Source organism: Molothrus aeneus, chromosome 4 (assembly GCF_037042795.1).
Source record: "Molothrus aeneus isolate 106 chromosome 4, BPBGC_Maene_1.0, whole genome shotgun sequence".
Lineage (NCBI taxonomy): Eukaryota > Metazoa > Chordata > Aves > Passeriformes > Icteridae > Molothrus > Molothrus aeneus.
The window spans coordinates 31,802,728-31,825,327 of record NC_089649.1 but is presented as its reverse complement, the minus strand read 5'-3'; the positions used below and the strand labels follow the sequence as shown (position 1 = coordinate 31,825,327).

Sequence of the window (22,600 nt, the reverse complement as noted above, 5' to 3'; positions counted from 1 at the left end):
GGCTTGTAAAATATTTTTTTTGTAAATCTCTGTATAAAGATCATCAGAAGCTACTGGAATGTTTAAGGTCCCTCATAACAAATTGGGAAGGCTGGGAAGACCCTGAAAAGTTCAGGTTAAACATGAGAAGCTGAGGCTGGTGTTTCAAGATCGTGGAGGGGAGATGCTACAATAGGAGGGCAGACTGAATTCTGAATTCTAAAAACTTTCAGCCTGCTGCTAGACACACTCATGGGGAACATTGCTTAACTTCTGTGGATAATGATTACTCTTCTAAGTCTTAAAATACACTGTATACCAGTGCCTTCTTGAAAAAAAATTGAAATATGAAAGCACAACATAGGTGATAATAGACAATTTCATTTTCCACTTGGATATGACAATGGCATGTACCTTAGAGGATATGCATACCAAGGAGAATCAGTAATTTAGCAATTGATTTTGTTCACACTACTGAAAAACTGTAAATTTTTGTTAAACTTGTAATTTATGAAGCTGAACACTTAACAGAACTTTTTAAGTACTGGAAATAGGAAAAATATATGCTGCATTGCTGGATTTTTGCAACTATTCTGTCAGAAGAAACAGCTGGATTTGGGACCTGCAGATTGTGCTGAGCACAAAATTATCCCATTCAGTTCAGGGAAAGCAAAACTACAGCAGAGCCATTTTCTTTCTCATGTTGCCTAGGCTTGGGGAATTACTCATGACACAAGTCAAAGCAGTCATGGGGTTACTCTAAGTTGAGACTAGCTGCCTACCAAAACATTTCCCAAAGATTCTTCTACCAGTTGAGAATTATGGTAGTTAAGTGCACTAAGCCGCAGGTATTGCAGAACAGTGCAGCTACCTGCAGTTCTTCTGGACTGGGGGCAATTAGTTAGTCAAGCTGGGATAATCTCAGCTTGATACTAAGACAGGATTTCAGCCATTTTTGCATAACCTATTCCTTTCTTAAGGAAACGTTGAAGTCACTGTGTACCAATATTACCACTTGAATCTAGCCTAGCAGCTTTATTTTATAAAACAGAATTGCTGAGTCATTGAAAAGGACAAGCCAAATTCAAATTAGACATGTTGTACAATAACATATTTTCTTCTGCAGAATAAATGTCAAGTAAATATCACTTAGGACTGAAGGCAGTTGGACTGGGATGTCTGAAAACTCTTGGAGCACAAACAGGGACTTCTAAAATATTAGGAATTTAGCAATATGATGGAAAACTTCAACCTGAGTGAAGATGTACATGTCATCTTTAACCATATAGTGGAATCTGACTGATTTACACATAAACTCCATCTGGCAATGAAAGAAATGCAAGAACTGTTTGACACAAACAGACAGGTCTTTTGTCTACAAATGCCTCGACTTCTGGATTCCTGGCTTCACAGGCATGCAATGCAGTGCAGCTGTGGCCATCCCAGGGAAAGCAATGAGCTGGGTGTTATTTGAGTATGCTCTCAGCAAATACAGTCTGAGAGTTCTGTCCTCTGAATAGTTACAGTTTGACAGCTGCTATTTATTATGAGAAAAACAGCAACTGTAAAGCTGCTTGCTACTTTATTTACCTGAAGCTAAGCAGCAACCATGCTGCTACGATATTAAAAGATAAATTTTTCACTTAGAACTTCTGACCCCAAATCACTAGGGACCAATTGGTCAGGCTGCTGGCCATTAGTTACCAGCGTTTTTTTAATGTCTTGACCCCTTCCAAGATTAAGCACTACTCAAAATTATTACAAACACTGTATTCCTGGAATTGGGTTAATAGAGAAGACTGCTGATTTTGCATACAAAGCTTTGTAGCTCCTACCTGTAAAGTGCTGATGTGAACAGGAGTCCCTGTGCCATTCACAGTGTTCTTCTTGGCAGCATTTCCACCCTTCCCTTCTGCTTGCTCTGCCTTGGCAATCTTTGCTTTTTCAGCTTCAATTCTCTTTGGATTGTTTAGCATTACCTGAACCACAGCATATTCCACCAGTGATGCAAACCCAAAGAGAAGGCAAACAATCAGCCAGACATCTAAGGCCTTCACATAAGACACTTTGGGAAGTTCAGCAGCAAGAGTGGTACATTCAGATGCCAAGCTGAGCACTGAGAAAATACCTACAAAAAGAGAAAACAATATATTGAATAAGAAAACTTCCCTTTGATGACACTGGCTGTGCTCTTCCTCTGAAACAGACAATAGTGAATGATGTTTTGCAACAGTGAATGGGACTTCACGATGTGGTCAGTGCAGGAGGAGTACAAAGTGCACATGCCTTCAGCTAATGAACAAGTTAAACACTTAGGTAGTGCAGTTAATGATGAATTACTAATAATGATTACCTTCATTTTATAAACAGAGAAACAAATAAGTGAGGCTAAACTAGTCATGGTTTCTTGTCCCATCACACATCACACAGTTGGGAAATGGGGTTTCCAAAGACTAATCTTACAATGTACATCTAATTCTGGGAAGGTGGAAGAGAAAAATATGATACTTAAACCAAAAAATGTAATCCTTTAAAGTAGAATAGCATTGTCCCAGAAATCTAAACTGTGCTATAGCAGGAGCAATTCTCTGAATGAGCTGTTCACAAGTGTGATATTTAGATCATAGGTAAAAGGGAAGTTTTTGTTGATGAGCAAAGCTGTATGAGCAGATCAAAAAGCCTTTGTTCCCAATTCACTGAGAAGATGAAAACATGGAGGTGGCTGAGGGTCACAGTCATTTCCTATTTGAGCTTCTAGGATCAAGAAGAAGTTTTCTAGATAAAGGGCATTTCATGAAGCCCTTATCATGAAAAAAGCCCACATGTGCAGAGGCTGTTAGAAGGTCACACTCATCATGGATTTCACCAAGCATTTCCCCTAATAAGGCTTCCAAATGTCACCATCAACACCGGATTCATATCACAAGAGACAAATACAAGTTTGACGCCAAAGAAAGATTTCTCACAGGCTCCTGTGAAAATAGTAGCATGAAGAGCTACATTTGGAAAAAGCCAACTTTAGAAATGGCTGTCATGTAGGGAAAAATTAGTTCAATCACCATGTTCAGAATGTCTCATTTTGGTTTTGTGAATGCTAATGATAAAAATCTTTATTTATGAGTGAGAGGCTTAATGAAATAGAATTGATGTCTATAAAAATGTTGGCCAAAAGGAGTCTCAGCTATGTTTCTTATAGTGCATGATTTTTTTTTTCATTCACAAGGAGATTATTCGCTTCAGATCCATTTTAAGTAACTGAGGATGTGAAAATGTAAACTAAAATAAAACTATCTGTATTGGCCTATGAAAATATTCATTTCTACTTGATCACAAGCAACACATTCTTTAGCTAGTGTTCCCATTTGGATTTCAGTGAGATCGATATGGTATTTTATTTAGCATTAATCTCAAACGAACAACTCACTAGCTCTTAGAACACTGAAGCATAAAGAAATCTTTATGGTAATGTGATTTTAAACCACAAAATTTTATGATGTTTTATTTAGAAATATGTGGTCTCAATGTACCACCGCAAACCTGGAATTTTTTTTTGTCCATGGGGATAATAAAGAATGATCAGATGTGTTATCTCAGAACAGAATGATACAGCAAATACTGAACTGAATCCTCAGTGTACACTCTGGCTTACTTTCCATCTACTGTACCTTGTTTGAAGCATTCACATGCAAACAATGTATGCACATCAAACAGCTCTGCACGTTACTGAGCTCTTGGGGTCAGCAGGCCATGCCAGAGCTGTAGTCCTGTGTACAACCCAATTAGTCAAGACAATATTGTTACTATTAACTCTGTGTCCAGCTATTTCATAATAAATGAAGGGCCTGCCTACTATGTTGGGCTGAGCAGCATGACTGTATGAGCTTGAAGTACTTTCATGAAGTGAGTCTCTAATGAAATAAAGCCAGTCAGGTAACAAGTGACTGGCTAGTTCTTGTAGTTTTTTCCAAAGAAAAAGAAAAGAAAAAGTTCTTTTTCAAAAGAAAAGAACTTCTTTTCCAAAGAACTACAAGATGCTAGTTCTTGTAGCAAAGATGCTAGTTCTTTTCCAAAGATCGTTTCTATTAATCTTCAGAAAGACTTTTCCAATAGGTAGCTATTAAGAGCCTTACTTGCTATCCTGCTTTCTTACTCACTATTCAAATGTTGAAATTCCTGTAAAATGCATATTGCCTGTGTTTGCAGCATCACCCATGCATAGACGGATCAGATTTTTCCAGGCTGAGAGGAGTGGAGACATTCACCCAAATGCTGGAACTACAATCAAGTGAAGTCTTAATGCCAAGGTGGAGTTTACAGGACTTGGAATGAGCAGAGTTCAGTGAAAATGGTAAGTGGATAATGGAAGTGAAGTTGCTTTCAGGGTCCAGTGTCATGTAGCCAAAGCAACTGAGAATGGCTCAATGGTGTTACAGTGGATTGTGACAGCACGTGAAAACGCAGGTTACCCAGTGGGACTCTTGCAGCACTTGCATCAGGATTGATCCAAAATGACAGCCAGGATAGAACAACAATTAGCAGTGTAGGAGCATAAACACCCATCATGTAAAATCCAACTTGTCTTCTTAAAGTGAAGATTACTTCTACACAAGTGTAATAACCTTTAAAGAAATAAATGCATTAATGTTTAATGTGTTTTGCAGATGAAAATATCTTTGCAGGTGAAAATATCTTCCAGGTCTTTTTCTGCTTAAAAGCAAAAGGTCAATGCTTTGATTTTCTTTATAAAGGTAAAGACTTTAATTTTGAAAAAAAAATAAAATCAAAACACAGATTTACTTAAGCACCAAGTGTGGTTAGGGTGTGGTACTTTGTGTAAGGAACTCTTCCATTTTTCAAAGCAGCAGGAGGGTGAAGTGACTCCCAGCTTCAAGATGCAGTTCAGACAAAACCAATGTAGTCTAGCAGTCCTACTAGTTTAAGCTCATCTGAAAATCCTACTTAGCATTATTTTGTACAAAAGATTAATTAAGAAATATTAGTCCAGCAGGTTTAGAATGGAATGAGGTGAATGAATGTGACTAACCAGAGATTTCCTCAGTACTGAAAGTTGGTACAAATGACTTCTAAAATTAGTAAAGACATTCTTAAAAAGATTCTAGAAAAGCTGCAAATTTTGTAAACAAGGAAGAATGTATCTAAAGCATACAAACTTCAGACATTGTTTAAAATGAATTCAACCCAAAACAAAGTTGCAGTTACTAGATGTTTTGCTGGAGATAACAAATGTATCAAGAAGTCTGATAACCAGAAAATAATTAATGTCCATATTTTCACTCAATTAGAAGAACTGGAATTTCTATGTTAATAATAACACAACAGTGTTGGAAAAAGCCTGAAAACTTCAAAAACTATTCTATCACAAGAAAAAGGCATTTCTATGTTATATTACATAAACTTCAAAATTGAAATCAGACTGTAATTATCGATCCAATTGGTGAGATACTTATTTAGAAGATAAAATGTGTCAAAAAGTTCTCCATTTACCTTCCATATTCCATCAGTTAAGTGCTGTACAATGATATGTCATCGTAAAAGTGCTGTTTGGGCATACAGACACCACAACAGCAAAATTATAAAACATTAAGGACAAACATCATTGTGTAGAAGACACTATACTGAATTTTATAGCTCATTCCATCATCTTCAGTGATCACTTTGTTGAGAAATTTTCCCTCTATAATTTATGAATGGATTCCAGACACTTTTAGGTTTTGTTTTCAAATAAGAGATGACCTTCAAAATCATCATTTGTTTGTGTTATGTAGGAAATTCATTCTGTATCTCTTCATTTGAATAATATTTCATCAGACAGAGTATGGTATCTATTGCCCCCACCATTCAGCTCAAAAGGACCTATTTGATCTGTCATAAAATTGATGAATAACAGGAAATTTGCAAATATAAATATTCAGTGTATTGCTGCAAAAGAAGCCCAGATTTGCTGATCCTCTTTCAACTTAGGTAAGTATGATAAAACATTAGTTGACAGAAATAGGCAGTGAAGATTAAGGGTTTTTGCAATTGTCAGGGAACTCCTACAAAAGACATAATTTTGAAAATCTGCTCCTTGAAGCAAAAGTTCTCTTGATTATCTGACAAAATTATTTAGCTCTGTGTGTGAAATCTGCTGTTAAAAAATACCTTCAGCATAAGAATTTTCAAGTAAATAAAAAAAATGGAGCATTGAAAACAGCCTTTAAAAATATTTCATCATACTATATATTTGATTCACATTACTGAAATATTAATTATGATTTTGGTTATGAGATTAAATGGAGGTTCTTTACAGAATGGATTTGCAGTAAAAGAATTGCAAAAACTTTTCAAAATGGTTCTCTCATGGTCTTTCTTTAATGTTCAAAGCGCACACACACAGAATGTGAATAGTTTACTGAACATTTTGCACCATGTCATTTGCGGTCACAAGCTGCTGAAACTTGGGAAAACACCAATAATTTTCTTTGTGTATAATTCTTATATATTTTTTCTTCCTAAAAACTTAGGGTTCCTAAAATAGAATTCCTATCTAAAGTTTTTTAGACATTTAATTTCAGATTTAGGGCATACCCCAAAATAATCACAATAGTATACAAGTTTTACAATTTTCCCATTCGTATGGATTTCATTTGGGAAATGCAAGATCCATTCCTTTAGTTTTTACTACTTTATGGACTATTTTTTTCAGTAATTTCATTTTTAAATAGGAACAAAATATTTCTCTCACTGCTAAGAAAGGTTTTGCCATATCCTGAATGCCATCACTGCTAGCTGCTAGATATGCTTTCAAAAAATCAGATTTTTTCTGAAGAGAGATAATTTCTTATTATTTACAAATTATCAATCACCTATGAAGAGTGGATGAATTATGTTCTTAGCATGAGATCTCGCTCATTTTGCAGTTAAAAACCAAAGCCTTCTTTTATTTTCATTATCTTTTCCAATTAAATTCTTAATTCTGACATCTGCTAAGATTCCCTGAGATCGCTCCAGGCTTGGAATCTACCACAGGAGCAACTGCAAGTAACAGAGCCTCCACTTCAGCTGAATAGCCAACAGGAAACTTTCAGAGGGTCTTCAGAAACTGCAGCACCACAGACTTCCCAACTGAGTTTTAATAGAAGATTTATTCCCATGATGTAAAAGCACAGACTAAAATACAGCTGCTCTTGTAGAAAGACTTGTGGTTGTCACAGCATGAGTCGTTTGGATATAATGGTTAGCAGGAATCAATCAAGGTGAAAAAGGTAAATCATTAAAAGCCAGAAAGCAGAAACCCTTGGAAAAATTTGTGCCAACACTAAAAAAATAATCATAGGAATAAATAAATAGAGGGCTGAGGATTGGAAGCAGCTTTCAAAAATGACAGAATTTCCAGAACATTTAGAAAAAGGAAGAATCCGTAGGGTGAAGCATTTGGAATTACACTCTAGTACTATCCACTTATGGAAAAAATATCTAACCAGAAAATCAAAATTTACCCACTTTGCTGCAACTGGCATGATTCTGCATGAACAATATTTCAGAAAAGTTTGACATTTACAAGCATAAACAGGTATTAGGACCATAGAAATAAAATGGTGATAAGACCATGATATCTGTAAGTAAAGCCAAGGCAAACATTTAATCTCTTCTTCAACTTGGATATTTCTATATTTGAACTAGAATAATAGTTCAAATTATTGAACTATTATCATAACAATTACTGAACTGTTATTTTCACATATTAAATTTACCACTATATGAACCACTCTTTAGTTAAAAGTAATCTATTTTATCCCAGGAAATGTAAGATGTGGACTGGAATATTAACCATTAACTATAAACAGTAATTGAAGGAAGCTTAGAGTTTTTTATCAAGGAAATAACTTATATTACCTACCTGTGCCTTTGTAATACTTGGTACAGTTACCATATTCAATATCCTCCTTTTTAATATCAAACTGAGGCAGAGCAATTTTCTCTAGCTGTACAGGATCTCCAGACTGCCAGATAAACCGTAAGTCATCAGTTGTGTAACCAACTGCAAGACAAAAGAATAATAATAATTGTCTAAAGATCCACCTCAATCACAGCAAACTCTGCAAGAAAACCTAGCATATATGTATTCTATATCTTTCAGTCTTTTTATTTCCTGCTCAAATAAATAAATACAAAAATTAAATAATCTGCAGCTGCATTTTTATGTGGGCTGAAGTTGGGACTTAGGGGGTGAAACATTACATTATCAGCAATATTAGGATGACTAAGAGGTATTTGTTACAGGGTGTACTTTTCAAACAAAGAAAGCAAAGCTGTACATTCCACAGCTTTCAAGCCTCCATCCTCATTCATACTCTACTTCAGCAAAAATATGAAAAAGATGAATTTTAATGAGTCTGAGTAACTTCAAAAGAATTTAACAACTCAATTACTGTGATGAATCTTGGTGTTTGTGTAAAACAACCACACTGCTTATTTTCTTGGACTAAAAGCCCTGATTCATGGCAACACTGCCATTCAGGAAATATTTGCCCAGGAATTAGAGCAGATGTGCAGTCCTACAGAAATCAGCTCAGTGCCTTCCTGACCCACTGAGGACAGACAGACCTCAGCAAACCTCTGAGCACCCAAATCATATTATATACACCAGCACCAAGTGAGAGGCAGTGCAAGTTAGACTCACAATATTCAAGAATAAAGCAGTATTGATTAAAGATGCATAATCAGAATCATGATTTACAAGCTGTTTTTTTGCTACCTTCTGTTCATTAAAGATTAACTTAATTCAAACAGAGATAATGTGTGTTAGATGGAAACACAGATGAGGAAACATAAAAAAGATGGAATTGGAATGCATCATTTTGCAGTTCAAAGCCTGAGAAAAACGTTTAAACAGCCATTATTTTTCTGGAGGCATTAGATTACTCCTTTTAATTTTTGAAAACCAGCTGTGATTAAGAAAGAGAAACTGTTTATAAATGATGTCTTTATGATTCACAATAATTTAATAAAAATCACAATGTTTCAAAGCTTCATAATCTAATACACTATAAAAGATTGTTTTAATGTTTCACTCATAAAATCATTTTCACCCCATTCCAACACACAGCACATCACAAAACTGCCAAGATCCTTTATGATAACAATTACTGGAGAGTGAAAATTGTGTCTATAGAGAATGTGTAGAACTGAGGATTATAACTGTGGATATGAGAAAATCCTAGTAACAACTGCTGGCTTTTTTTGATTTTGAAATTTAGCAAGTAAAAACAAAATATTGATTTGAAAATAACCTAAGAATAAAACTGCCAATTGCTAGCAGGGAAAACTGGAAGGACAGATAGGAAGTCATGGGTACCTTTCTTACTTTTGATAACTGAATTAAAAGGTAGAAGAAAGTTTAATGCACAGTCTTTTCAAAGAAGCAAATTCATTGCATTTGATTATACCATCTTGGCATGATTTTTTTTTAATGAGTAGTTTCTCCTTGTATGACCATACCTTTCAACTCTTGTAAAGTAAGTGGACTTGCTGGACTGAGAAACCTTAAGTGAATTTTTATTAGTATTACTAATTCCAGTTTAATCCCAAACTGACTTGGGTTTTCCATAACAGCTTACTCCAGCTAATGTACATACATAGTAGTGATGAACAAAATTACTATGGACATACTAAAATTCTAAAGATAAATGCTGACGATCAAAACCTAAATTGTAAAACTCTATTATGATTATTATTACTACTACTACTACTATTATTATCCTTATCCATATTGTGATACCCTGCCCAACTTTGGCTAACATTACTATTTCTTCACTTGTGACTTCTTTTCCCTAACCTCACCTTTCCCACCAGACCTGCTGGAGTAAGAGCTGAACAAGTTTATATGTTACAGCAGGAGCAGACTGGAACAGGTCACCTTCCTTCTCTCTGCTTCATGCTCATCTTTATTTTGGAAAACAGAATTACCATGAAAGTGGGATCACCAAGGATTAAGCTGTTGGAAAAAGCTGTAGTTGAGTAGACACCTATATATTTGGGGCATGGAAAGGGAGATGGATTTCAGAAACATTTGTCTGCAACTTCCAGCATGGCATGCGCTGGAAGCCCTTCAGAGATGTGACCTGTTTGCCCTGTTGTAAGATTAAATCACCTGGAGACCAGGAATAGATTCCTGACTACATCCACAACACATCCTGAAGCCAGTTTCAAAAGGTTTGATACTAAATGATCTCACTGCTTTGGCATCAAATACTTTTCCTTTGGTACTGTATCAAAGCAGTTCCAAACAATACCAATGTTTCATCAATGCAAGGGGAAAAATTGGGCCCCCAAACCTAAAAATCAGCACAGGTTGTGGAAGTTAAAACCATCTGGAAAACCATTTTTTTTTTCCAAATGATATGTTTCCATTTATCTGAGTTTATTGTAAATGCTTTTATAAAAGGCATCAGCTATCAGTCTGGTTGATAGCAAAAGCTAAAACTAAGAGTGCACAGTGCCATAACAGTAAGAAACATCTTAAATAGGGAAATGTACATTGGTAGGATCCAGTGAGTATCAATTTCATGATTCATTAAAAATGTTGAGATGAAGTAAACAGAATTAATAATTTTTGTTTGATTCTCATGCATGCCTAGAAGAGAACTTTTTTTATGGACAGAGTGATTTACATACAGCTTTCCAATTGCATCTTGCAGCGCTGTGTATCCATAGGAAACAAGGTCAAGTCCAAAGGGCATGACAGTGTAATAGACAATCTGAAAATACAGAAAGGGAATTTAAAAACTGTGTGAGCTGTCAGGTAAGCAGTAGATGGCCATGAGAAACAAAAAAATCACAGGTTTTTCATATTTGTCTTCGTAAAAGAGCAGAAACAAAGTTTAGAAGTCATAATTAGCAGTTTGCAATGGAGATCTCTCTAGTATAAAATAAGACAATAAAATTTTATAGGGGATTTTAAACACATAGAAGCTCACAAATTAAAGAACTACTAATACAAGACAAAATACATATAGGTCATAGAATAACCAAACCAAATGTCCATATAGACCAGAGTCCTGTCTCCAGCATTGGCCAACGACAGACTTCCAAAGAAGAATATGACACTACAGCAATCTGGAAGTGTTATTTTGTCAGATATCCAGCAGCATCCAAAAGTTGCACCTCAATGGCTTCCCAAACCAGGAGAGATTCTTCAGTATTTAAGGGAAATCAACAGATTTTTTTGTCTCCAAGGAGTTGTTTTGCTTTCAGCTGCTTTCTGGAATCTAGGTGTCCTGGTTTCACCTGGGACAGTTAGTTTTTTCCCTAGTAGCTGGCACAGTGCTGTGTTCTGGATTCAGTGTAACATGGACAATACACTGATGTATTTGGTGGTGCTGAGTAGTGTTTAGCCTAAATCAAGGACTTTTCAGTTTTCCATACTCTGGCAGTGAGAAGGTACAGAAGGCAGCAGGGAAGGGATGGGCAGCTGTCAGCAGGTAGTGAGCAATTCTATTTTGCATCACTTGTTTCTCTTGGTTTTATGTCTCTCCCCCATTCCTCTTGTTACAATTAGTGTTAGCATTAATACTTTTATTTTGTTCTACTTTGCTGCAATTTTTAAGCTGTTCTCAACCCACAACTTCTATGACCTCTACTTTCCTGCTTCTCCTTCCCGTCCCACTGAGGCCAGGAAGAAGTGAGTGAATGGTACTTAGTTTCCAGCTGGGCTTAAGCCCTGCCCTGACACCACATAAATTTTGATATGCACAGCATCTTGCAGCAAAGAATGCCATAGTTAACCTGCACACACTCTAATCATGCCTTTTTATCTATCCTCAGTCTGTCTCATAGTTCTTTCACTGTAAAAGAAGGCAAAAAATCAATGCTGACCACAGAGAATGGTCTCTCTGTGCCATTTGTGATTTAGAGACCTCTATGGCACCACCTCAATTATTTTGCTTTTTCCAGTGTGAAAAGTTCAGCCTTTCTCAGCTGTTCCACACCTTTGACTGTCCTTGCCTCCCCTCCTAGAGCTAGAAGACCAGAATTGAATTCAGAATGTAAGTATAGCATACTTTTATGCACTGGCATAACTTTAATCCCTAATACTTCCAAGAATTCAATTTACTTTCTCATATAGTACTGAGCTATTAGCTGACATTTTCAGAGAACTATCCACTACTACTCAAAGCTATTTTTTTGGCTGGAAGTAACCAACTCTAGATGAATCAGGCTTTATGTGAAGTTAAAATATTTTTTTTTCCCTCATGCATAATTTCCAGTTGTTTACATTGAATTTCATCCCATACTTTGTTGCTTAGTCATTAGATTGATTTGTGGTTCTCACTGTTGTCTCTTATCTTTACTGTTCTGCTTATTTTGGTATCATCAAATGCACTTGCAAATTCAGTTTTTTAGATGATTTATGTTGAAAAGCACAGAACACAGAATAGATTTATTTTTGGGGGAGGTGTCAACTCTTTTACTTCCCCTGATGTGAGCAGTAGCTGTTTATTCCTGCATTTGGTTTCCTCATTCTTAACTATTTGTGCAAGAGCTTTCTCTCATACAAATTTTGCCATAAAGTACTTTGATAACTGGAGAGTCTTTCATTTATACATGATAATACTTCTGTAAACTAGAAACACAAGACATAGAAATTATATATTTTAAAAATGTCATCAAACCACTGTCCCTAAAATAATTTATCTTACCTGCATACATATAATGTAAGAACATAGTGTGCTATTAAAATAAACAGAGTATTTTTAGAAGATGGCAATAATTTTTAACTTTATTGAACCTGGTTTTCTTTTTTGCACATTTTCAGAGACAGCTTTTCTATCCAAAACACTTCCATTATTATTCACTCAATATTCACTAATCATTAACCACTCCTATTGAGCTCCTTTATAAATACCTGCAACCCAGCAAAAATATTTGAAAAATATTTCAGTGTTTCATTTAACATTCGCTCTTTCAAAAGGGAAACTTCTTTCATAGCTGGAAGTTACCTTGAAATATTAATTTCTACACACTTCAAAACTACAGAAGCAGCTGAAATCAAAACCAAGACCTTCAGAGCAATCAAAATGAAATGCTTTGATTGCCCAATGTATTTTCTTTTCTGATCACTGCCAGCAATAGTCTTGAGACTGATTTTTCACACCCTGTTTTGAAATGGTAAAAAATAACCCAAACTCTTTCATATTGTTTCTCCTTTTTTCTATCCTTTTCTACTCCAGGAAGCAATAGCTCATGTGAACCTAGCTTCTCAAGTGGTTCCCTCTTAAAGGTAATGTTGCAGTATATTCAGATAATCGTTCTTATGTCTATCAGGGCAATATATTACAGCACACACCAGAAGAAAATTCACTTCCTGTTAGAAGATTTAGCCTAATCTCTACAAACTGTAAACTATAAGCTCTCCATATCTGTAATTCACTATCACCTCCCTTTTAATCAACTAATTTGCTGGTTTAAGTGGATGACTATTTTTGTGTATACCTTTGATAAACCAAGTTAAAACATCAAAAAGGTATATGTTAATTGCAATTCAATCGAACAGCAATGTGGAGGCTTCTGAAAAAAGTTATATGCAGTAAGACATAGAAATTAATCAGGATTTTTTTCGCAGTACTTTTAAAAAACATACATATTCACAAATTTTATAATATCTGCTTTCCCTATATCTTTAGCAAGTAATCATCATTTACTTTAGTTGCTGTAAAAATTCAAGTAGTGTGCAACATATACTGTTTTATTGAAGGCTGTATTTCATATATATTATCCACTCCACTATGCTTCTAGGAACCTAAGAAATTATAAAAAGGGTTTAAATTTAGTTAGTTCAGTGTGTTAGGTTATCATGTATATAGACATCAAATTTCTCACACTTGCAGTGCTATCATCTGATTTCTTTACACATAAGTTATTGCAGCATTGTTTAGAAACTGTCTCATATAAATTTAAATGTTAGTAATAAATTGTATTACAATACTAAGGCTAATACAGAATATATACTTCACATAAATTCACTTTAAAAAACCAGTGGAAACATTTAAATAAAATACCTCATGCTGACTAGGACATCTCCATCCCGAAATATAAAAAGGAGGATATTTTCTTGTGTGACATCATGGAAGTTAGCATTTTTTTCATTTGCAAAGAATAAGTCCGGCTTCCAAAGACACTTAAACATAGTTGGGTCCACTGTCAGTGTATCTGAACCTCTCCAGTCATTGGGCAGTTTGAGTCTGGGGTCATTCCACTTCTGTCTTAGAAAGATGTTGACTCTATAATCCTGATCAGAAGAATAAACAAACATTAGATTAGCCAAAAGTCTAGCAAAAACCCCACAGAGAAATAAAACCATTCCACCAGACTTGGAAGAGAAAAAAATTTGCCCTGATTTTTCTATCACAAAGACAGTAATCACTATTCAAATTACATTATGAAGTATTATGTTTAACAGACTTTAGTACAAACAGATTACCTGTCACTCATGGTTCTGAATACAGCAACTTTCCTTAAACAAAGGATCAAATTGCCACTCCAGAGTAATTTTTGCATTCCCTCAGTAAAAGCTCCTGTTACCCAGGCATAGAGAAAAGCATGCAGCAGGGCAGAGAGAGGCCATAGCTTGACTGCACTAAATGGCTGCAGGCAGCAGGCATGATATCACATCTTTCAGGATATCCTGTGAGTGCCAATTCCAGTTTACTCTCTATTTGGTTGTGGCACACTGATGGCAAAATATCATATTATAAAAGCAGCTAACAGACCAGGTAGGTAATAGATTTTATACTAGACACACAGAATACAGCCTCAAACCTTCTACCAGCGATTGGGACTATCTTGGTAATAGAAAAACTGATGACAGCTTGCAACATAAGTACTGAGGTAGCAGGTACTAAAGGAGAAACAGAATCAGTCTCAAAGAGACAAAAATCAAGGCTTTACAGAGGAAATCTCCTCCTGAAATCAGTAGGAATCTGGCTGAAGGAAGGACAGTAGTAGAGCCATGCTCAATGAGAACCTAATTTTGCTTTTGGGAGCTGGAGTAGCATGTGTCTCAGGGCAAAATGATACCCTGCACGTGTTCTGTGCTTAGTGAAAGCTGTGTGCATCCAAAGGAAGAATCTGACCTAGAATGTCAGCTAGGATTTTTCAGTCTTATCTCTTAAGCCTTTTTGTTTTTTACATTTACATTTAAGCCAGCGCCTCTTTTTGATGTATATGTAAACTAGGCAGACCACATACAGAGAAAGAATAAAGTTATTGTTGAAAAGAAGTTAAACTAACCCAAACAAATGAATGAAAATTCTGTATGTAAGATTATTTCTATCTCCAGTCTTCACAGTTGCCTTCTATAGTGTGCTTTGCTTTTTCATAATTGTCTATTAGGTAGAAAGCCTCCTGAGATAAGGGCTGTGTCTTTCAGAGCAGTGAAAACACTGCTACTGCTCTACAATTATACCAAAATGCTAGAAATATGGGAGTGAAGATTCTCAACATATTTTTGATTTGTTAATGGATTCTGCATACAAACAAATTTTATAAAGTTTTTTACTCTCTGTGTCAATGACTCTCATGCATTTTTTTGTTGATACAACTGAATTATCTTCTGCCGTACTTACTGCATTTACAGTCCAGAGCAGGTGCCATGTTGAGACATCCTCACTTCAACCAGAAGGAGTCCACTTGGCTAAGCCCTCATGCACAATAATTTATTCTGATTTGCTCTGTATAGTTAAATACAGTGCCCACTTTCCCATGTCCAGTCCACCAGTTAAATTAGCCCAAGTATTTCTTTATTACACTATACTGTGTAATATTTTTCCTGACTGCATTGTAAGGAAAAGCAAAGCATCAAAACTCAGTACTTGTTATTTGCTGGTAGTTGGTTTTGGAAAAAATATACATAGTCTGAGTCTTATTTATACAAAGACCTATGTTGTCTTGCCAAGGTAAAGAAGAAGCAAAAAATGGTTAATATGAAGTGAATTTGTACTGGAAGGCTCTCATAGAGAAGCTTCATAATTGGAGGGAATTCAGGTCATTATCTCCGAAAGCATCTTTTCAATTATATGTATATAATTGAAAATTTCCTTTACTTGCTTCTTGCTGAAGTTCCCATTCCATATGCACGTCTTCTCTTCTCTCAGTGAAAAAAAATACTCTAAACCATATGAAATAAATACTGCATACCATTCATGCTCACAAGCACTACACCGTTGGTTACACTAAATTCAATTTCCCCATAAACAAGTGCATTACCCTAATTTCAAACAAAATAAGATGCCTTCTCAAAGCCATAGGCAAATGATAAGCACTGTGCAACACTTGCCTTCAGCTTACCCATTCAGTAGAAGGAGATGCTTACATCACTGAAAAGCAGAATGCACTGGCAAAATAAGAATTGGAAGTAAGATCAGGTGGATGCTATTTTATTTCCTTCCTTGCTCTATTACAAATTAACTTAAACACGAAACAATCAGATGTTTTGACATTTTAAGAACTTGAGTCTGTTCCCATTTAACTCAGAGAAAGAAAAATCTCATTAATCTAAAATGGGGAGGTTCAGGCCCAAAGTAGAGATATTGACAGGGATACTTGGACAGGAAGGCCACCACATACTTGAGGCAATACAGAGAATGTAAAAAAAAGCAAAGAGATGTCACAATACAAAACTGTGGCTAGCCAGACAACGATGTGCATTTTACAAATGTTTTTTTTGAATTTGCAGAAGAATTGGCATTTTATAATAAAGGAGAGTCAAATAGCAACTAAAAAGGCTGAAAGTAGGGGAAGAGGATGGAAGAGATATCCATCAACATCAGAGCTAGGAGGACCTGCCAGGTAGAAGGAAACACAGAAGTATTCTACAGGGCTTTGTTTTCCCATGTAACTCCAACAGAAGGCAAGTCGTTTTCAGGGAGCTTGGGAGGCATTCTAGGAAATATTTCAGAAGTCTACTAAACAGTGTGCATGTGGCCAGAAAACCACCTCAGGCCAGAAAGCAAGCATAGCCTATACATATCTCTGCAAAACAGAGCACATAGACGATCACGAAATGCACTCATACAAAGAAAGGCAACATAATAGTGTTTCCTTTTAATGAAGTAAAAAATGCCATTTTTAAGATTAAAATAAGGAAACTGAATGTTTTTTACAGTCATGAATATTAAAAAGACCTTTCTGTAAGATTTTAAAGTAAAGGAGAAGGAAGAACTGGTGTTTTGTTGCTTGAGTCAGTGAAGAAAGGTCACACTGCAAGCAAAAACCTTGAACATAGATTCTGTAGACAGAAAGACAGATCATCATCACAGAAAAAAAAATTATAGCCCTAGGGTATTTATACCAGAAACTCCCTATCCCTAGGAATCCTTGACTGGTCATCCAGTTTAAACCACTTTCTAAATGTGACATAATCACCCTATTATACCACAATTCTGCAGTCTCAAAAAAATGTGTGAAAACTCAGGAGCAGAGTTAACATGGGATCCTTGACAACTTGACAAGTGGTCTAACGATAGAGAAGGAAACAAGTTACAGATTCAAGATAAAGGAAGCTTACTGGAAGGTAGCAGCTCTGGTGTAAGCTCTTCTCCTTTTTATCTGTACAAATTCTGATTCTCTATGTAGTTCACAAGGTCTTTTGCTTAGTTTTTTTCTAAGAGACTTGCTTGATAAGTGTGGAAGCACTGCAGTTCTCTTCAATATTGAAAACACAACATGAACACTATCCTTTCTAAAGACAGAGCAAGCATTTGCCATTCAGATTCTTCACAAAAGCTTGATTAAAGTGATACAGGATTCTGGGCATAGGACCCACAAAATGAGTACTCTTTGGCTTTGAAACAAAGTAACTTCAATGATTTTCTATAAATAAATTCCCTCCTTTCTTAAATCTAATAGGACTCTACCTCAGAAGGAGCTAATCGCAACTCTAGAGGAAGAGCTAACTGGATAGCTAAGAATATAATTATCACAGGACCAGAAGGACAGCAAGCAAGGTCTTCTCTCCCTGTCACTCTATACATTTGTTTGTTGGGCCTTCTACCATAACCTGTCTTCCAGTCATCTAGTACCCATTGTTATTTTTCCCCACACTTCCATCACACAAAACAAGGAATCATTGCTTTAGCATGGCTTTACCCCAACATAGATTTTGCAAAAATTTATGAGTTTCAATTATTACAGCCAGCAGTGGCTAGAAAGCAAAGCACCATCACAATAATTCATTGACTGAAAAACTCAGAAATATATTATTTCAAAGATTCTGATATAATTCCAACCAGTTTAGTAGCTCCTGGTAATTTTAGAGACAGTCTATATATAAATCAGTACTCCTCATGATTCTCACCAACAGCAGAGAAAGTAGAGATGCAGCCAGCCACTCTCTTCTCCAACACCAAGGAACCTTTGCAGCAGTTCTGGTACTTCTGGAAATGTCTACTTTCTCTTGAACACAAGAGACCCCTCTGATCCTTCACCTCCAGGAAATATTTTTGGTGCCGCACCTCCAGGAAATATTTTTTCCTGTGATTCCAGAAGTACAAATCTTTTCCTATTCTAAGTGATCCATTTCTACGTCCGGTGTATTACCCAGACCAAGTACAAACCTATCCTCAAGAGAGAAGTGATTCCTGAATATCCAATGCCCACTCCAGCAGGAAGGCTTTTCCAAATAATACATGGAAGAACAGATTGACTTTTAATTTTGTCAGTGCTTCCTGTATTAGATTAAGGCAATCAAGAAGTAACCCAAATTTGACATCAACATGCTTAGCTATCATGGTGATCAACTAGACATAGAAATCTAAATGAAAGCATAAAATAAAGTAAGGATGGTGTCTGATATTCTGAATTACAGAGGAGAGCATGACTTATCATACAGCACATCCTAGTAAATTTGTGAGTGACCATATCAGGAAGGCACAGACAGGCATACATACATGGCTGTGAAGAGCATACTTTTATTTTCTGGAGGGGCTGGTGGAAGTAAATCTCTCACATTCATGTTTTGTTACTATCTGAATCTGGGTGAATTGTAAAAAAGCGCCTTTAAAAGTCATTTTTTAAAGCATGCAACTAATTTCAGAAACTTGAAAGGGCCATCTGGCCAAATATATTGGATATCTTCAGACACTTATCTCAGTCCTACTTTCCTGCTCTTCCTCCCTGCCCCTCTTTAAATTCAAGTCCTCTTTTTGTTTTCAGAAATAAATCTTGTGACCTTTGGGCAAACTTACATTTTTTCGTTTTAATGTCACTTCCCACTAATGCCGTTAGTTGACTTACTATCATTTGCAATCAGACATAAATCTCTGCTAGCTAAAGAAACAGAAATTTTTGGCCAAGCTGCTCAAAACTGTTCCAGTCACCATTTATATTCAACTTGGAGTGGCTCTGCAGTCCTATTGAAATTTCATTAAGGTGACATGTAAGCTCGTTCTGAGTTTTAGGTGGGCACTTATTTCCAACAACAACAAAAATGTGCTTTATTGCTTATTAGTGATACTGTGGTTTATTGCTTCTCTCTCATTATGTGTCAGAATGATGCCTTAGTCACAGCATTAAAAAAGCAACTTGATTTTGGGAACTGCCTCAATGCCTTAGATGCAACAGGTCACCAAAGAGATCAGGGAATGCCTCAGAACTCCCACTCAGTGCATGTCTTGGCTGAGGCTTCCATGTACTGGCACGACACGGTACACTCCCCTCATTTTACACAAAAGGAAAACCTGATCAGGTCAGAACATCTTCAATTGCTAAATGCATGTTTTGGCAATCTTTTTGATAGTATTTGTTGGAGACAACATGACAAAACAAGATCTGCAAGTCCCAAAATATCAGAAAGTGCTTTGCTGAAGTAACTCATATTTTGAAATTGATTTTACTTCCCAAAGAAACAAAAGAAGTCAAAATTGCAATGAGGGTTATTTCATCCTGTTATTGACATGCTGAAATTTTCTGGCTGAACTGGAAACACATTTTTATAAACTTTACTCCCCAGTTTATCTTTCCCACACAGTAAATAAACAGCAGGAAGGCTATGGTAATTGATAACCTATTCCTTTACTACTGCTCCTTGTATTCCATCACAATTTATTTACATCTTCAGACCCACATAAAATAAAGAACCTATACATTTCATCCTTATGCACCTCTGTTCTTTTTCTCTCATATACAGTCTTGGTTTGGGGTCTTTTGAATAACATACCAAGCAACCAATGTAATAACTCTCAGGAAGATCTTAAACTCATACTGTCAAATGGGTTCTTCCAATGAACATAGTAACTTACAGAAATTAGTCTAGCTCTTGCATCTTAGAAACCATGGATTTCCTTTCATGTAAATCAGATTCTAGAGCTACAGATTCTAAATCTGTGGACATATATAAAGTGAAATACATTAATAGGTTTAGGTTTACGATATAAAGCACAGTCAGACAGTAACTAACCCCATTAACTTAATTCTCAGTGTCTGCAACCACAAAAATATTTCTATTTTATAGTTCATAATCCTCAGTCTGAAGTTTAATTTAGTAAGAAAATCTCCATGTGTACTACATGAATTTAATTTCACTCTTACCATAGTTGTCTCTTGAATTGACCCAAAGCTGTTAATGAAGATGTTAACTGCAACATCGACTGGAATTCCTTTAAAAAAAATAATTCTAGTGAGCTATACAATCCAGTAAAGGTACATTATCCTTCATTTAAAGCTCCTTTATACTGGTACCACAATTGCACAATGTAACTTTATCATTTTAAGTTAGTATATATACAGTTATCAAAGTCAATAGAAATCATGAAACCTCTTTTTAACCTAGAAGAAAAAGGGAAAAATAAAAATCCCTAGTCCAGAAAGCTAATCTTACAGAATTCCACTGACCATATATCTAAATTAATAGTGTTTGAATTCCATGATTTTCTGTTATCTCAGAATGAGTAAGCCAGTATTCCTTTTGCACACAGTGTAATGGATAGAGGCAATTCGTATTTCTAGCAGCAGACACTTTTAACTGTCAAGGTCATAATGACACTATCATCCCAAATTACCTGTTAATGATTTATGATGAGATATTTCCTTATGCTTTAAGAGGATACTTCTTTGTGCAAGTAAAGTACATAAGCCTTTACCTGTCTGTAAAATATGAATACAGGCAGGTAAAACTATTGCATGCATCTTTCACAGCTTTATAGCCTTGATGTGAAAGAGTTGGAAATGGTTATCAATTAACCAAGAAAAATTTCTAGAAGTCAGCAGCTGTGAAGATATTAAGATGGTCTGGATTTTTTTCTCTTTTCCACAGCCAGGATTCCTGTAGTTGAAGAGGGATGGTATGACAGCTGCTACATCTGCCTCCTGTCACCCTGCAGGAATTGATTGGCAGTCATTTAATCTGGTGTTAACAGAGAGTTATCACAGAGCAAGGAGAAGTGGCCTGATAATTGAGAGAACTAATTATGGACCACTACTTTTATTTAGTACCTCTATGGTATGAATGTCAGGATGTCCACTAGATGCAGGTATATAATTTACACTGTTACACATACTCAGTGGGTTTCTTCCTACTTTCAGCAGCAAAAGAGATGTAAGAATATATGAATACTGTTTTGACAGACTAAGCACATACAGTGCTAAGTAACATATGTTTCTTCCAATAGCATGTTTGTTTGCATAAAATATTTTTATGTACATTTAGACATAAATTCAAACTCATTCTCTCGGTCAACAGAAATTTATGAAGATAAAATTTCACTTCTTCAGTTAAACCAATTTGTTTGGTTTGGTTTTTAAATCAGACTATTTAAAGTGTGAGGCTTTCAGTTATGCAGTAAGCACAATACTTCTTTTAATGCCTGATGCATGTGACAGAGCACCCATCACATCACTAGTAGCCAAGAGTGTACTCTCTCTTCCAGATTTGAATAGGATGTGCCATCCAAGAAAATCACTCATGTGTGAGGAACATTTTAACGTAGGCAAAGCACTTGTCAGAAAATGTTCTTTTTCTTCCACCTCCCTCTGAGTTAACATTACACGTCCTCCCTTTCCCTTCTATCTTGATTCTTACCAGACTGCCAGAAGGGTTATCAAAAATATAAAGAAATCTGCACCATGCTTTGTGATTACAAGCTGATTATGCTGAAGAACAGGTAGAGAAGAGGCTGGACATTTATTCTTTGTGACAAGACTCAGTGCTGAAAACATATAAATATGGTTCTACAGAGAATAAGAAAGAAGCAGTACACTTCGGGGAACTGAGTTTAATATGTTTATATAACTGTTAAATAGAACTGAAAATAGCCTCTTCAAAAGCACAATAAACATTTAAGATTTCCAAATTTTTCATACTAGTGATATTCATGTTAAAATATCTCTTAATGCTCTTATAATTATATGAGGAGCTTTAAAATGAAGGAGCTGTTTTATGTAAACTGCATTGCCTATATGTAATAAAATTGCCTACATCTTTTTAGTAGTACATTATTTACAGAAGGTAAATAATCTAATTCCTGAAAAGTCTAATTTACAGCCTAACTTGTGTGAATTCTTAGAGGTTTGGCAGAGATATGTATTTCAACTTTTTCTTCTCATGTAAGGATTCACACACTTTACA

General features: G+C 35.7%; 1 protein-coding gene across 2 annotated transcripts in view; it reads right to left on the bottom strand.

The window, feature by feature from the left end:
• Positions 1–22,600, bottom strand: part of GLRB (glycine receptor beta) — a 46,262-nt gene that overhangs the window by 10,203 nt on the left and 13,459 nt on the right. For both annotated transcript variants that reach the window (XM_066548211.1, XM_066548210.1), the window contains exons 4-9: positions 20,566–20,633; positions 14,040–14,269; positions 10,657–10,739; positions 7,880–8,020; positions 4,446–4,598; positions 1,815–2,107 (exon numbers count right to left, since the gene is read on the bottom strand). In XM_066548211.1, the coding sequence (XP_066404308.1) occupies positions 1,815–2,107; positions 4,446–4,598; positions 7,880–8,020; positions 10,657–10,739; positions 14,040–14,269; positions 20,566–20,633 (968 nt within the window). The remainder of the gene's footprint in view (positions 1–1,814; positions 2,108–4,445; positions 4,599–7,879; positions 8,021–10,656; positions 10,740–14,039; positions 14,270–20,565; positions 20,634–22,600) is intronic.